The 14,598-nt window shown below is 37.5% G+C and overlaps 2 protein-coding genes across 3 annotated transcripts in view; one reads left to right on the top strand and one right to left on the bottom strand.

The window, feature by feature from the left end:
• The window catches only part of LOC107728675 (very-long-chain enoyl-CoA reductase-like), a 9,973-nt gene extending 4,575 nt beyond the window's left edge, over window positions 1–5,398 (top strand). Inside the window, exons 4-10 of the mRNA XM_016538950.1 lie at window positions 1,217–1,332; window positions 1,523–1,628; window positions 2,519–2,591; window positions 2,678–2,721; window positions 2,802–2,859; window positions 2,944–3,032; window positions 5,056–5,398. Coding sequence (XP_016394436.1) covers window positions 1,217–1,332; window positions 1,523–1,628; window positions 2,519–2,591; window positions 2,678–2,721; window positions 2,802–2,859; window positions 2,944–3,032; window positions 5,056–5,229 — 660 coding nt within the window. The 3' untranslated portion in view covers window positions 5,230–5,398. The remainder of the gene's footprint in view (window positions 1–1,216; window positions 1,333–1,522; window positions 1,629–2,518; window positions 2,592–2,677; window positions 2,722–2,801; window positions 2,860–2,943; window positions 3,033–5,055) is intronic.
• Window positions 5,399–5,994: 596 nt separating this feature from the next.
• On the bottom strand, window positions 5,995–13,554 carry samd1a (sterile alpha motif domain containing 1a). 2 transcript variants are annotated; one of them, XM_016538962.1, is made up of 7 exons: window positions 13,002–13,554; window positions 10,461–10,719; window positions 8,927–9,039; window positions 8,788–8,845; window positions 8,631–8,697; window positions 8,292–8,406; window positions 5,995–6,699 (listed from the first exon to the last, which is right to left on the bottom strand). In XM_016538962.1, exons 1-7 carry the CDS (start codon window positions 13,341–13,343, stop codon window positions 6,547–6,549), a joined length of 1,107 nt encoding a protein of 368 aa, XP_016394448.1. In that variant the 5' UTR covers window positions 13,344–13,554; the 3' UTR covers window positions 5,995–6,546. The 2 variants fall into 2 exon arrangements, with proteins under 2 accessions (XP_016394448.1, XP_016394449.1); XM_016538963.1 differs by lacking the exon at window positions 13,002–13,554 and adding an exon at window positions 12,738–12,833.
• Window positions 13,555–14,598: the final 1,044 nt, after the last annotated feature.

The raw sequence follows: 14,598 nt of genomic DNA, 5'->3' as shown, positions 1-14,598 counted from the left end.
GACCCCAGGCTGGACTCCGCTTCATCAACGGTGAAAGCCGATCCGGCTATCCACAGCGCGAAGTTGATGTATTTCCTTGGAACAGTGTTGTAAATACATCCAGGCATGACGAAGCAGATATCGTCCTCTTTTGGAAGGCCAAACAAAGTAGTTTCTCTTTCACAACGAAACACACAGCGCATTCACGACATGGTGGTGGTGGCAACAACAATACTACAGCGAGAAAAATATAAAAATTTATTTAAAAATAAAATATAAAATTAAAAAACTAAATATCTCTTTGGATTTGAGACTTTAGTGTTTGCAACTTTACAGATCTTCTTTATGCACCAAGAGCTTGTAACACTTCAAAGAGAAAGGAAAAATTTAAATCACATCATATGACCCCTTTAAATTAATGTTTGTTGCATTATTTTAGCGTCATGTTTGTTATCATGATGGAGTGTCTTCTATATCTTGTGAAAAGCTGCTTGTGATGAGCTTTGATTCATCATGTAGCTTTTTCTTTAGGTGTTCTTTAGATGTTTTCTGTGTTTTTAAGGTAGTTGTCAGTATATATATGAATCGAAATCAGTTGTGTTTACTTTCGTATTATGAAAAAAAAAAAAAAAAAAAAAAAAAAACGTTTGCCTTTGTAACACCCAATTTTCACCATCCAGTCAATGGATAAGATTGAGTACTAATCTACATTTTTCTTCCTGAATATCCTGTTTCACATACAACAAATTTCAGCAAATTTTGTATTCTCATTTGTACAGCAAAGAAAAAAAATCCATGATAGCGTTTCTATGACTTTACAAAATAGAACAAAAATATTGAGAGCTTGATTATGAAGGTCAGAAGAGAGAAAGATGTCAAATGTGCCATCAATATCTCAGTTATTGTATTAGAAAAACTCGTGCAGCAGTGTTAACTAGGTTTCTGTAGTATGGTGTTATTAATGTACATTACATTAAAAAAAAATTCAAATATAAATAACTTTGCAAGATTTGCAATATTAATAACTTAATAATTATGCAATAATGCAATATTAATAATAATTTGTGAAAAGGGCCCATTCATCTGTGCATGATCTATGAAATAAAAAATGTTTGTCTTTGCCCAATTTTCACCATCCAGTCACTAGATAAAATCAAGTATTGATCTACATTTTTCTTCTTGAATATCCTGTTTCACATTCCAGAATTAAAATCTGTTTGTGAATGTGTGTTTGCAGGTGTTCCTAATCGAGTGCATTGGACCACTTGTCATATATCTGCTGTTTTATTTTCGACTGCCTTTAATCTACGCTCCCAAGTACGAGTTCACCGCCAGTAAGCATTTGGTTGTTCCGTAAGTATCATGAAGAACACTGCCATCAGATGTGATTTTTCTTTTAGTCTGTTGGATTCAGTGTCACCAAAACAGCTGACTTACTGGTCAACTAAGATACTGGCCCAGAAGTGTATTTTGGGAATTATGTTGAAAAGCAAATTGTATTTAATCATCTGGTATTAAACTGAACTCTGTCTGTTCTTCACAGTATTGCCTGTGTGTGTCATTCCTTCCACTACATGAAGCGAATCGTGGAGACGTTGTTCGTCCATCGCTTATCCCACAGCACCATGCCACTGCGCAACATTTTCAAAGTGAGGACGCCTCGCAAGAGTGTGTGTTTTTCGGTTTAATTTATATGTATATACATAGCGTTCACAAGTTTGGGGTTGATACAATTTTATGTTTTTGAAAAAAGTCTTATACTCACCTACAATTCATATTGTGTACACAACATTAATATTGTGAAACATTATTAAAATTTAAAAATTAACTTCTATTTTCTATTTGAATATTTTTTTTAATGTAATTTATTCCTGTGATGCAAAGCTGCATTTTCAGCATCATTCCTCCAGTCTTCAGTGTCACACGATCCTTCAGAAATCATTCTGATATGCTGAAACTTTTGAACTGTAGTGTGCATGTTTTGACTTAAGTGAAACATATTTGAATATATTTACTTTCTACAGACAGTTCCCTTATTTAAATCCAGTGTGTGACTGATACATGTTAGGATTTGTTTTGTTTTTTAGCATTTCCAGTTAGGAAATAAAAAATCGTTTTTATGTGGCTTGGACCTTCGAGGTCATCTATACTCCTAAATGAGACCGATAACATTAAGCAGACATTTCAAATACAGACCTTCACGTCCAGGAAAACAATCAAAGAATATCGATGACTCATAGACAATATTTGTTTGTAGTACAATCAAATGCAAATAATATTCATTGCTGTCATGCCCCAACATTTGTTGATGCATGTTTACTTAGAAAATGCATCAACAGAGGAAAGAAAACAGCACTCATTCAACAGTTTTTAAGTTGATTCCCAGTGTTGGAGGAAATTTCACTTTATGAAAATTAGATCATGCCTTCAATACAGTCGACAAAAATGCTAAATAAAAGGAATAATCACTGAAATTACAGTTATTTTATATATTGCAAACAGGAAGTCTGTAAATCACATGTGACTGTTTCTTCAACAGAACTGTTCCTATCACTGGTGCTTTGCGGCATGGATGGCTTATTACATCAATCACCCTCTTTACACACCGCCATGTATGTTACATTCATTTCATTCATTCCCTTTATTTAACCAGGTTAACATGGATGTTAAATGCACTGAACTGTCTGTTTCCGTGCAGATTATGGGGAGAAGCAGGTGAAGGCAGCGCTGGCTATCTTTCTAGTAAGCACTTTAACTGCACTGACCCCTCCTGTACTGTGTCTTCATAGTGTTTTTCACTTAATGATTTCTTATTTTTGCAGTTCTGTCAACTTGGCAGCTTCTCGATTCACATGGCTCTGCGTAATCTCAAACTACCTAGTAAGATCTATTAAATAAATCACAAATCTCAAGTCAGCCACTCTGGTTTTGTTCATGTAACGCATTAAATTGTTCTTTATGAAGGTTGCAAGATTAAGAAGATTCCTTATCCAACCAAGAATCCATTTACATGGATATTTGCACTTGTTTCATGCCCAAATTACACATATGAGGTGAGACTCATGAGTGATTGCATTGTGAGTGATTCCATGTCTTTATAGAGTTTTGTGGTGATTATGTATTTTTGTAGGCCAACCCTTAAGTTGACATCTGTCTGGTTCTCTCTCTCTCTCAAAAAAAAAAACCCAATGGGATTTTTTCCATTGGTTTTTGGATTAGGCTACTGCAGAAAATATTGATCATGATTCTAACACATTTTGTTCATCGTGATAATCCTCACAAATGAACACAGATTTTCTGAAATTTAAAGCTTAAATACAGTCAGCAGAAGTAAAAAAGCTAAACATAGGCTATAAATGAACTGCAGCATGGTCACATTACTTCAGAGTCATTACTATTAAATGAATAGTTCGCCTAAAAATGAAAATTTGGTGAAAACGTACTCACCCTCAAGCCATCCAAGATGTAGATGAGTTTGTTTCTTCATCTGAACAGATTTGGAGAAATGTAGAATTACGTAACTTGCTCACCAATGGATTCTCTGCAGTGAATGGGTGCCGTCAGAATGAGAGTCCACACAGCTGATAAAACAAAACAAAAATCAACAAGGATTCATTTTAAAAACATTTTCCCTGAACGTTTATATATAGTTTGCAAGAGTGCGATTATAATAGTTTGCAAGAGTGCGATTATAAACATAATGAGTCTGTAAGTGGACTAGAGAGTAGATTATTTTTTTACCTGCTTCGGTGTGATGACGTCTAAAGGTGCTGTATGTATTTTTTGACAGTACTTAAGCATAAAAATACTATGTTTGCAGACATTTAGGAAACATGGCAAGTTTACATATTTGTTTCTCTGAAAAACAACGCTAGCGCCAGTTGTTCTACTGTGAAATGTGCGTTCTGTGTCGGAATGTCCGTTTTTGTTTTGCTCTGTGTGATTCCACCCACTGCCAATTTACCCAATAGTATTTTGACAAGAGTATTTCGGCATATGAAATATAAAATAGATAACATTAAATAAATATATTTTTACCAGGTTAAATGTTGATTATTAGTAACTTAAACCCCTTTATCTACATTCACGCCATAATGTAATTACCGTAATTTCGAGATGACAGCACGTGACGTTCTACTCGGAGCTGTTCATGTCCTTGGACTCCGAATTATGCTTTTCTATGGCAACACTATCAACGCCTAAACAGAGCCTGCGGTGGTCAGGTGGTACAGCGGTCACGTGGTACAAGTCGTAGCGCTCAGAAAACTCCCAGTTCACAAGTTGTAATTACGAGTTCTACAAGGACCTGAACGCTTTTTACAAGTTGGAATCTAGTAATTACGGGAATTCCGATATGGCGTGAATGCACCTTTATAACCGTCGGTCGCGCACATCCGCCATGTTTGTAGTTTAACGCTTTTTCATTCGTGTTTGTAGTTCTGAACCGAATCCTTTGCCAAAGCGCAATGGATTGTGGGCAATATTAGCCATTAGAGTGTGCACGGATCCACACTACAAAAATCTACCTGAAATAGTAGACCATCCGGGGACTTTTGACATACTCTTTTCAACATAGTATGCTTTGGGACACACTTATTCTAGTATGAACATTGGGACGCAGGGACAATTTTGAATTTGGACTGCAGTACCCATTTTAACCGCTAGCTGTCAATATTTACTGCGAAGGCAGCCTCTGTACTCCCATTTAGCCACTTGTTAGCAACTGTCATTTATTCAAGACAAAACTTTTTTTTAAAAATCACAAGGGGATTTAACTGATGTATTTTAGGTCATGGAATAAACCATGAAAATATCTTGAGCTTGTGTGAACAACAGACCTCATTTCAGGCATTTCACAAAAAAACCATTGACTTTGGGACAGTGGAACCAGAAGAACTAAAATTCAAACTCATTTCCAGATTTTGGCCTACAAAAATGTCATCCCCGCAGCACTCTGTAGACCTCCTTGACAAGTATGTGCCCTGTGTGAACAGACAATGAAATGCTGACCCCTACTGGTCACATTGAGTAAATAACAGACACTAAAGCTGCCCTGTGGTTGCTGTACTTCTGTAGCTGGGATCTTGGCTCGGATTCACACTCATGACCCAGTGTGTCCCTGTGTTGTTCTTCACTGTGGTGGGATTCATACAGATGACCGTTTGGGCCAAAGGAAAGCATCGCAGCTACCTGAAGGAGTTCAAAGAGTATCCCACACTGCGCTCCCCTATCCTACCATTCATCCTGTAGCAGGAAAATACAACACTAAAAATAAGATCAACAGAACAAATATAAGTCAGTGTTTTACTAGTTTATATATATATAAAGCAAGTCTTAATATATATTAATGTATGAAATAACCATAGTAAATTATGATACTGTAATGCACTTGTCAAGTAAAGCCATTCTATTTTAATAATAATAATACATTTAAAATATATATATATTTTATTGTTTACATGAATACAAAAAAATTGTTCAAATTTAAGGAAATAAAAAGATATACAATTAGCAGAAAAAGTACCACAACCTAGAAATAAAAAGTGACTCTTTTTTTTTGTCTGAGAGCTTCAGTCGTGATGAGATGTGAATTAAAGGGCAATTCGGTTCCTTTGAGGTAAATATAACACACTCTATTTTTCTTTTCTTCGAAAATGACTAAAGCTAATTTGTACGTAGCAGATATTCTGACTGATGTATTTCCAAGTAATGCATCTAACATGTCAACAATGTTATGCTATTGTTCTTCTTAAGTGCATATACTTATGGTAAGCTTTTATGACATTGGCTTGGATGAATCTAATGAAACTTCTTAAGAATTTTTCAGGTTATATTATATTTTGCATAAGAAAGTAAGTTTGGTATTCATTCTTGCTGAATAAAAGTATTAATTAAAAAACTTACTGACATCAAACTTTTGAACTGTAGTGTAATTTCTTTTTTGATTCACAGTCAACTATGCTTTGTATCTCACTATGAATAATATGAGATATATACTATGAATATATGCCAATATGAGCGCTTCAGTCAAAGTAAATGTACTGGCTGTGCAGTGCTGGAATCAAAGCATCAGTAACTCACTTCATATCTCTGCTTGGCAGGCAAAATGCATAACAGAAAAGATTGATGCAGATTCTGAAACTGGAATTTATTTCCTAACATTGCATGTCCATTTCAAGACTGCAGTAAAACATCGCTGAACATCGAACATTTAATTGGACAAGAACAAGGTTTACATAATATTGCGACACTATAAATCATATCTGACAAAAACAGAAGGAAAAAACACTGGTGAATGAAAAGCTCCACCGTAGAAAAAAACAAAAACACTTCCACTAAGACGAATGGTCCCGTCAGCCCTGTGACGGATGGATTGAAGGACACCGACAGAACAGAAGAACAGACTGCAGGGCTGAATCATGCGGCATGTCCTCACACAGAAGAAGAGAAGATAAACTGAGGAGGATTGTGCAAATCAAGTCTTAAAGAGTTAACGTTTCCCCTCATTTTGTGACCAGCGCTCTGAGCCAGGAGAATTTCAGTCTGTTTTCGCTGAAAACACAAGCACTATGAGAAGAGACGGCTGTCGTCCTGAAAGTGGCTTCTCTGCAGCACCTTCACATGATTCTCATAGATTTTAAGTGCAGGGCCGAGTCTGATCGACAGACCAGTCAACACGTCACTGCGCTGCATCAGCAGTAAGGACTTCCCATCTATTTCCTGTTTAAAGTAAAGATATATCGGTATATATATATAGGTAAGGACACAAAAAAATTGATCAGAAGTGACGGTAAAGACAAAAGATTTCTATTTCAAATAAATGCTGTTCTTTTGAACTTTCTATTCATCAAAGAATCCTGAAAAAAAAAAGGAGTGTCACGGTTTCCGCAAAAATATAAAGCAGAACAACTGTTTTCATCATTGATAATAATTGCTTTAGCAGCAAATCAGCAATATCACAATGATTTCTCAATCACTGGTGCACATTTTAGATTTTCTTAGCCAAATTATTCACATAATTATCTTATAAAATAAAACATATGATTTTAAGTAATGTCTATTGATAAAAGTAGTTAAGTATCACAAGGTTTGTTTGAAATCACCATATAACTCTTTGTCAGACAAGTTCTATTTCCAAAAACTACTCTAAAAGCTCAACAAGTTGGAATTCCTTGTTTTTGGTGAAAAATATGTCCAGAATAAAGTGATATTTTCATTATCATTATGCGTACAGATGTTTTACTTTTGAGGGGTGCTTGTAATTCCCATTATTGTATTCCTATTGTTGTTTTCCAATGGTGACTCTTATTGCAGAAATGCTTTTTAAAATTAATATTATTTAGTGCTGTCAAACGATTAATTGCGATTAATCGCATCCAAAATAAAAGTTGTTTACATAATATTTGTGTGTATACTGTGTATATTTATTATGTATATATAAATACAAACACATGCATGTATATATTTAAGAAAAAATATGTTATGTTTATATATTAAATATATTTATATATAATATAAAATATAAGAATATGAATATATAAATGTATATACATGTAAATATTTTCAAAATATATACTGTATGTGTGTGTATTTATGTATACATAATAAACATACACAGTACACATACATATATAATGTAAACAAAAACTTTTATTTTGGATGCGATTAATCGCGATTAATCGTTTGACAGCACTATTATTATTATTAAAGTGTTCCCGTACCTTGAATTCTCTCAGATTTTCCATTCATTTCAGACTCGTGAATTAGATTTTTTTTTTAAATCACTTATTGAAATTGCATTTGAATATTTCAGAGCTGAGCATAACTAGAAAAATATATAGTCACTACAGAAATTGCATTCATTTTATTAATTTCCATTAACTTTACCTGGCCTGGAAATAGCAATTTAAAACGTCCTGACAATTGTTTTTCCAGGGCCGTGGGAAGCCTAAAATCAGCATCAATTAAAGAAATGTCTTGCACATTATTTTATTTCCATGAAAATAACATCTTCTGCATTGTAAAATTAAGATTTCATTTTCATTTTCAAAATCATTTTTTATGTGTTTTTATTTGGGCTTTGTGTTCAAATGAAAAATAAAAGATGTGAAATCGCTGTGCTACACCAATTCTTTGGGTGCATAGATCAATAAAAATCGGAATGACTTCAAATTAAAAAAGTAGGATCTGCACTCACTAGTACACTTCCTAATAATCTGTAGATTTTTTTTTATTATACAAAAAGCACAAATGGATCAACAGACTTTGGGTTAAAATATGACAAGACAGATTTGGTTAACTACAGTACTAACCTGTGTCCTGAAAGCCAGCGCCTGCTCGGGGAAACCCACAGACGTGAAGTAACTGGCCACATCGGCCACGCTCCAAAGCAAAGGGTCCTGCCCCATTTCTGTCTTTACCACATCACTGAGAGTGAACAAAAACAGATTAAACCCTCAAAGCTTAAGAGCAACTCGGACTAGACCTTTTTTCATAACACATCAACAATATATAATCCAGTGGACAAAGTGTTTGATAACATTACAGTTATTGTGTTTGATGCCACAGAAATGACACTCTACAACTTTAAGTCTCAATTTTTTTTAGAGTTTATTACCAAAGATACAAAGACAAATTTGGTTTTTACTCACTTTCCATTATTCATCCCTCCACTGTTAACAGTTTCTTCCTCTGTTGTGCTTTTGGCGCACATTTCACCTGAGAAAGCACAGTTTCGAATAAAAATTTAACATCCAATGTGTTGACAGATACGGTGTGAAATTTAAAGAGCACAGGCAGAATCCTCACCCTCCTCAACAGGATCAGACCCAGCGTGAGGCCCTCCATCTGACATCACCGCCTCGTCCTGATGACAGACGGACACAATATGACACAGAGGAACACGACAGATGTGCTGTGATTGGAAGCGCAGGGTGGACATGCTTACCGGCGTGGCTGTGCAGTCTGACAGCAGCGTATCAGGGGTGAGCGCGCTCTCCTCCTCGGCCTGAAGAGTGGAGAGACAGATGGCCGCTGGCTGCTGCATGAGCGCCACAGATCCTGTGGGTCACAATGACAGATACTGCCAACTCAAATCTCTGTAGGTTGATGTCTTGCACATCTAGCGACTGTTTTTGCTGAAATCGTGGCTTCTTCTGATGGAGGTCTGTCATTATCAACAATTATTAAACTATCCAACTCCTTGACATGCATTGCAATGCCTGAATTAGGCAGAAAATGAACGAAATAAGAACAGGAATTGTAACACACTGATGGATGCAATAACTTTACACTGTCAAATTGTGTTTTTGTATGTTTGTCTATTCAGGCTTCAGTGAGAAAAAGATGTATATTCAAGAAAGACAGATTGTTGTGCCTCTACTTGCTTATTTTATATAAATATATAAGTGTAGGAGAGCTCCAGGAAAAAATATTTGGTTACACAATCATCATGCGAACATCTGCGACGACAGGGAAAAATAAGTTACGCTTCAAAGCTCTTTCACAAAAATAAATAAATAAGGAGGCCACTGGTAAAATATATTGCAATATTTTACATTTTAATATACTGCAAAAACATCCATACTTTTAAATGGCCCTTGAGTTCTTGAGTTGATTCTTGAGTAAAAAAAAAAAAAAGCAAATTCAACAATTTGTTGCATTATTTGTGGCAGCTTGCATTCCTGTCTTATTTCTACAATTTTTACATTTAAAAAAAACTCAACCTGAGGAGCGAGTCAATATTAGCGAATCAAAATCCATAATTCTGAGCCCAAATAAATGAATCGCTACGTGTTCAACTGTCCTGCCAGTCTGCCACTGTTTTGCAGTACATTTTCTAGTTCTCATAATGCTTGATTTCACCAATAGATTTACAAAAGTACATTATTTTACTAGATATGCGTGTTTTTAATATTTCAAATAAATGCAATAATGCAAGCTGTAAAAGTTTGCAAAAACAATATTAGAAAATGAGGGCCAGGACCACAACAGATAAATTGATAAATTCTGGAATAAATAAATAAAATAAAATAATAATAATAATCCCTATTCGCATATTATGTCATGATTATCAGTGGGTTTTCACTGCAAAAAGAAATTGTCAAATTCAGTCATTTTGGAAAATCAAAGAAAGGTCGGGTGAAATCCTGATGTGTCTGCTAAACAGCATAGTTACAATATCTACCACAGGGGAGAATGATACTACACTAACAAGCCAAACCTTGACCCCTTGGATTCACCTGATCAGACTCCCTCTGATTCTCAAACAATTACGTAAACTGAAAAAGTCTACCCGAGGCTGCCAGGACCACAGTAAAACCATTCAATGCTAACATGTTAACTTGTAGATCACTGGTTAAGTACAGTTTCAAAAGACCTCTTTAACTCATTTATTTTAATTACTATCTCGATTTAAATACTGGTTTGTTTGGTATTTTTTATCTTGAGAAAAGATAAAATAACCAACAGGACTTGAGTACCTGTGTCCTGCTGGGCTGCTGGCTGTATGTGCTCAGGTAGGATGTAGGTGCTGTCGGCGTCCTGCCTCAGAGCATCATGGGTAGGAGAGTTCTTTGAGGACGTGGGTGAGGGAACAGGCTGACTGGTGTTACTGCTGGTGATGGGACTCATGCTGATGCCCGAGTCAGCGGTGCTCTGAGCGCACATGGCATCCAGACTGCTCTCATCCCCCTCCTCATCCATACTGCTGTCCATTCCTGCTGTCGTGGACATCTCGTCCTAAAAAGATCGCAGCATTATTATTTATCATCATCATCATTTTTAGACAGGTGCTTTGATCACTGCCAGTACTGCATACAAAACCTGAGGAATCAACTAAATGCACCACGTGTGCCATTTGAAACAGTGTTTCTAAAGTTTTATGAGACTTTATGTATCAAAATGTATCACCGTTACCTCAAAAATATTAATTAGCACAACTGTTTTCAACATTAATAATCATAAAAATGTTTCTTGAGCATCAAATCAGCATATTAGAATGATTTCTGAAGGATCATGTGACTGGATGAGAAAATAATATATTTGTGATAAAAATAAATGCAGCCTTGGTGAGCATAAAATAATTTTTTCAAAAACATTTAAAAAAAATCTTGCCCCAAATGTTTGAACGGTAGTGTATAAATAATTATATATATTGTTTTTAAAATAATACCGAACATTTCCCTAAATATAGGCTAGATTAAAACCTTGTTACTTTGATTTGGAGCGGCGTATTTCTACAATTACAAGGTTTCAAGTCAAAAGTCCAAAATTGCAAAAATGCAGTGGTTTCAATCATCTCATTTTAAATTTGTATCATTTTTGTGAATTTATCCTTTAAACTGACATTCAAGTACAGTCTTAGTTTTTCACTATTAAATGACTGAACACAAGAAGAATGACTGAGTCAACTCTACAATGAAGGCAGATTTTGAATGGTTGAATCTGAAATGTTGAACTGTGTTCTCGGGGCAAAGGAGGTTTTACATAAATGTCTCCATTTTTCTTGGGCCAAGTTGTTGTGTGTTTTAAACGCTGCAGTTTTTCATTTGTTATGTTATCCCTTTTTGTTTCACAAACTGTTTTGTTTCCAAATTGTTTAACGGTTTACATTTTTCTGAAGTAATAAACTATGTAATGGGCAGACGCCTCAACAGCCCAGGAATATTTTCACTAAAAAGCATGACGAATAAGAAAACATCTATTAGCACGCATAGAGGGGTTTTAAACAGGACTTCATGATGATTAGCAATGCTAGAATGTAGCAGTATTTTACATTTAAACGAACAGATATCGACTACCGCACTTTGTGTTTATGCTCAATCCGTCGCACTGCAAAACTGGATTATGGTCGACTCGAGTTTCAGTATCTGGAGGCCGCGCGCACTGTTTATTCAGACAGGAGTGAGCCAGAAATTCCTCTTCGCACGCTTTGAACGCTGGTTTCGGTTGGCACGATGGTGTCCGGAACGTTACTAACAGTAGGGAGCACATCGAAATCATTTATTCATACAGTATGAGGGACAATACGTAGAGTTTGCTGAACTCGGACTCGCGGTTCTCCGGCGGCAGGCATCAGCGCGCCCTAAGAGATAAACTGGGCGGGCTCATGAATATTAATTACGCAATGTTCCTCAGCCGCATCAGAATGAAGCGAGCGGGCTTATGAATATTAAGTTACGTGAGGAACGTCAGCGCCTGAGAGTGGAGCGTGTTGAGTTCATGTATATTAATGAGGCACGCCACTGGCGAACTTCACGCAGCCTAGTTAATATTCATGAACCCGCCCCGCTTCGCTCCGAGGCGCGCTGCTTGCTTGTCTGAGACAAGCGCGTCCCAAAGCAAGCCAATGTTAAACGTGGCTAAAGCCGACATTTTCTCCATAAAAAAAACACATCCGAAAACTAACGTTCGCCTTTGTTCACCCGCGATTAATAAGTACGGCAAGTTCACGAGCCCCACTAACGACTTAGTTCGCACTTCACGTGCACGTTATAAAGGATCATCTAGCAGCCCGTCTAATGACTTGCGCTTCGATGATCCTTATAAATTGTCGTATTGGCTCGGTCACGACGCGCACAAGTGCAAAAAAACAGTCTCTCGCCAGTAAACAATCGCTAATGCAATCGTCTCCAGCGTCGCTCTTTGTGCGAAATGCGTCAGTCGGCTGATCCGTGATGTTTTGGTGACTTTCCCCCGCTGTGCGAAAAGCGAGTTTGGATTCATTGCAAAGGATTTCATCGCGAAAGTTGAGTTACCGGACTCATCCAGCGCACACAAAAACTCGCTCTGAAAGATTTCGACCTCGCAGATCAAGCGCTTCCATTGTTGGCGATTTTCCGACGCTCATGAAGGTTCGTGCCGCTCCCCGTCTGCGCGCGCGCGTGTCTGTGTGTGTGCGCGTGTGCACTTGCTTTCATGTTGCATTCGCCAGAACACTTCAACTAGTGATAAAAACACCTATACTTGACATTTCGCATCTCGTTTTAGCCGGAGCGCAGCCGCTTGCTTGGTGCACTTACTTCCATATCCTCCATGTGATCCTCATCCACGGGACCCAGAGCGCTGTCGCCGGTGCTCCAGTCCGCGAGAGAAGGCTGTTTCACCGCACACTTGCTCTGCTCGGGTTTTCTCCTGCCTCGTAGCACCTTTGCCGCGTTGCGATAGGAAACCGAGCCTTTATAGTTGACTTTCAGCACCGTTTGCTCCTCTATCAGTTTCTCTAGTTCTGACCGGGTTCGGTCCCAGTCCGAGCCGTGTCGTCTTTTGACCATCCTGCAAATTCTGTCCAGGTCCGGTCGAGCTTTTCTCGACCTCAGTGAGTCTATGGAGCCCAGGATCCATTCGCGGTACGGCTCAGACATTATTCCTAATGGGCTTCAAGCTTGATAGAGTGGATGAAGTGCGTCAGTGTTGCCTTCGACGTGACGCTCGCAGTCTTTCGAGCCGCGGCGCGAGTGCGCTGGAGAGAAAGAGAAAAAAACGGAAACATACTGTACGCGTGCGTTGATCATTTATTGAGCGCTTTTAAGGTGGAATGCGCGAGATGCGCAGCCCGCCACTAGTAGGAGATTTAAGGAGGCGTCGCTCGGTTGCACGTTTCCGTGCCGCTTAAATGGCTGTTTTGGAATACAATACTAGCATGCTGCATTAGTGCATACGGTTTTTTAAGTAACACGAAGTCGTCCGCATTATACAATTGTAAACTTTTCATTTACATTCCTTGTTTAATCCAGCCACTTATTTTGGAATTAAAATGTTAAAAAAGGTCATTTTTGCCAATCCAATCAAATGATTAGTCGAGAGGGAAATGCGCTGAGTGGAATATTAGCTACGTACTGCATACTACATAGTATATACTATGTAGTATACAGTACATAGTTTGAAAAACAAGGCGTTAAGCAACAATACACACTTCAAACAGCAGTATGCTGAGCTCATTGTGCTTCATGTTTTAATCAGGCCAGAAAAAAATATCAGAATAGTTTGTTAGTCTTATTAAGTAGCTTTTTTAAAGGAACACTCCACTATTTTTGTCCCCCTAGAGTTAAACAGCTGAGTTTTACCTTTTTGGAATCCATTCAGCCGATCTCCGGGTCTGGCGGTAGCACTTTTAGCTGCAGCTTAGCATAGATCATTGAATCTGATTAGACCGTTAGCATCTCCTTATGTTTCCTAACTGGGGACTATTTTCAGGCGCTGCGTAATATCATTGCGCCTGCTGCACCCATGGTACGGCAGCAAAGTTCCTTGATTATTACGCTGGAATGAGAGTATAGTTCCTAGCCATATCGGCCTAGAAAATCGCAACTTTTCATTTTCCGTCGGTCTTAGTACACGATGTAACTACAGAAGAGTCAAGTTTTAAATAGGAAAAATATAGAAACTCTTTGGTCATTTTTGAGCGAGATGCTAATGGTCTAATCAGATTCAATGATCTATGCTAAGCTAAGCTAAAAGTGCTACCGCCAGACCCAGAGATCGGCTGAATGGATTCGAAAAACGGTAAAACTCAACTGTTTAAATCTAGGGGAGTTGGAAAATGAGCCTATTTTAAAAAATAGTGGAGTGTTCCTTTAAGAATCTCCATAGGATTGTATAGGCCACTCTAGTGGCTGT

Source organism: Sinocyclocheilus rhinocerous, unplaced genomic scaffold, assembly GCF_001515625.1.
Source record: "Sinocyclocheilus rhinocerous isolate Xijiao unplaced genomic scaffold, SAMN03320098_v1.1 scaffold1961, whole genome shotgun sequence".
NCBI classification, from domain to species: domain Eukaryota; kingdom Metazoa; phylum Chordata; class Actinopteri; order Cypriniformes; family Cyprinidae; genus Sinocyclocheilus; species Sinocyclocheilus rhinocerous.
This window is presented reverse-complemented; position numbering and strand designations above follow the sequence as displayed.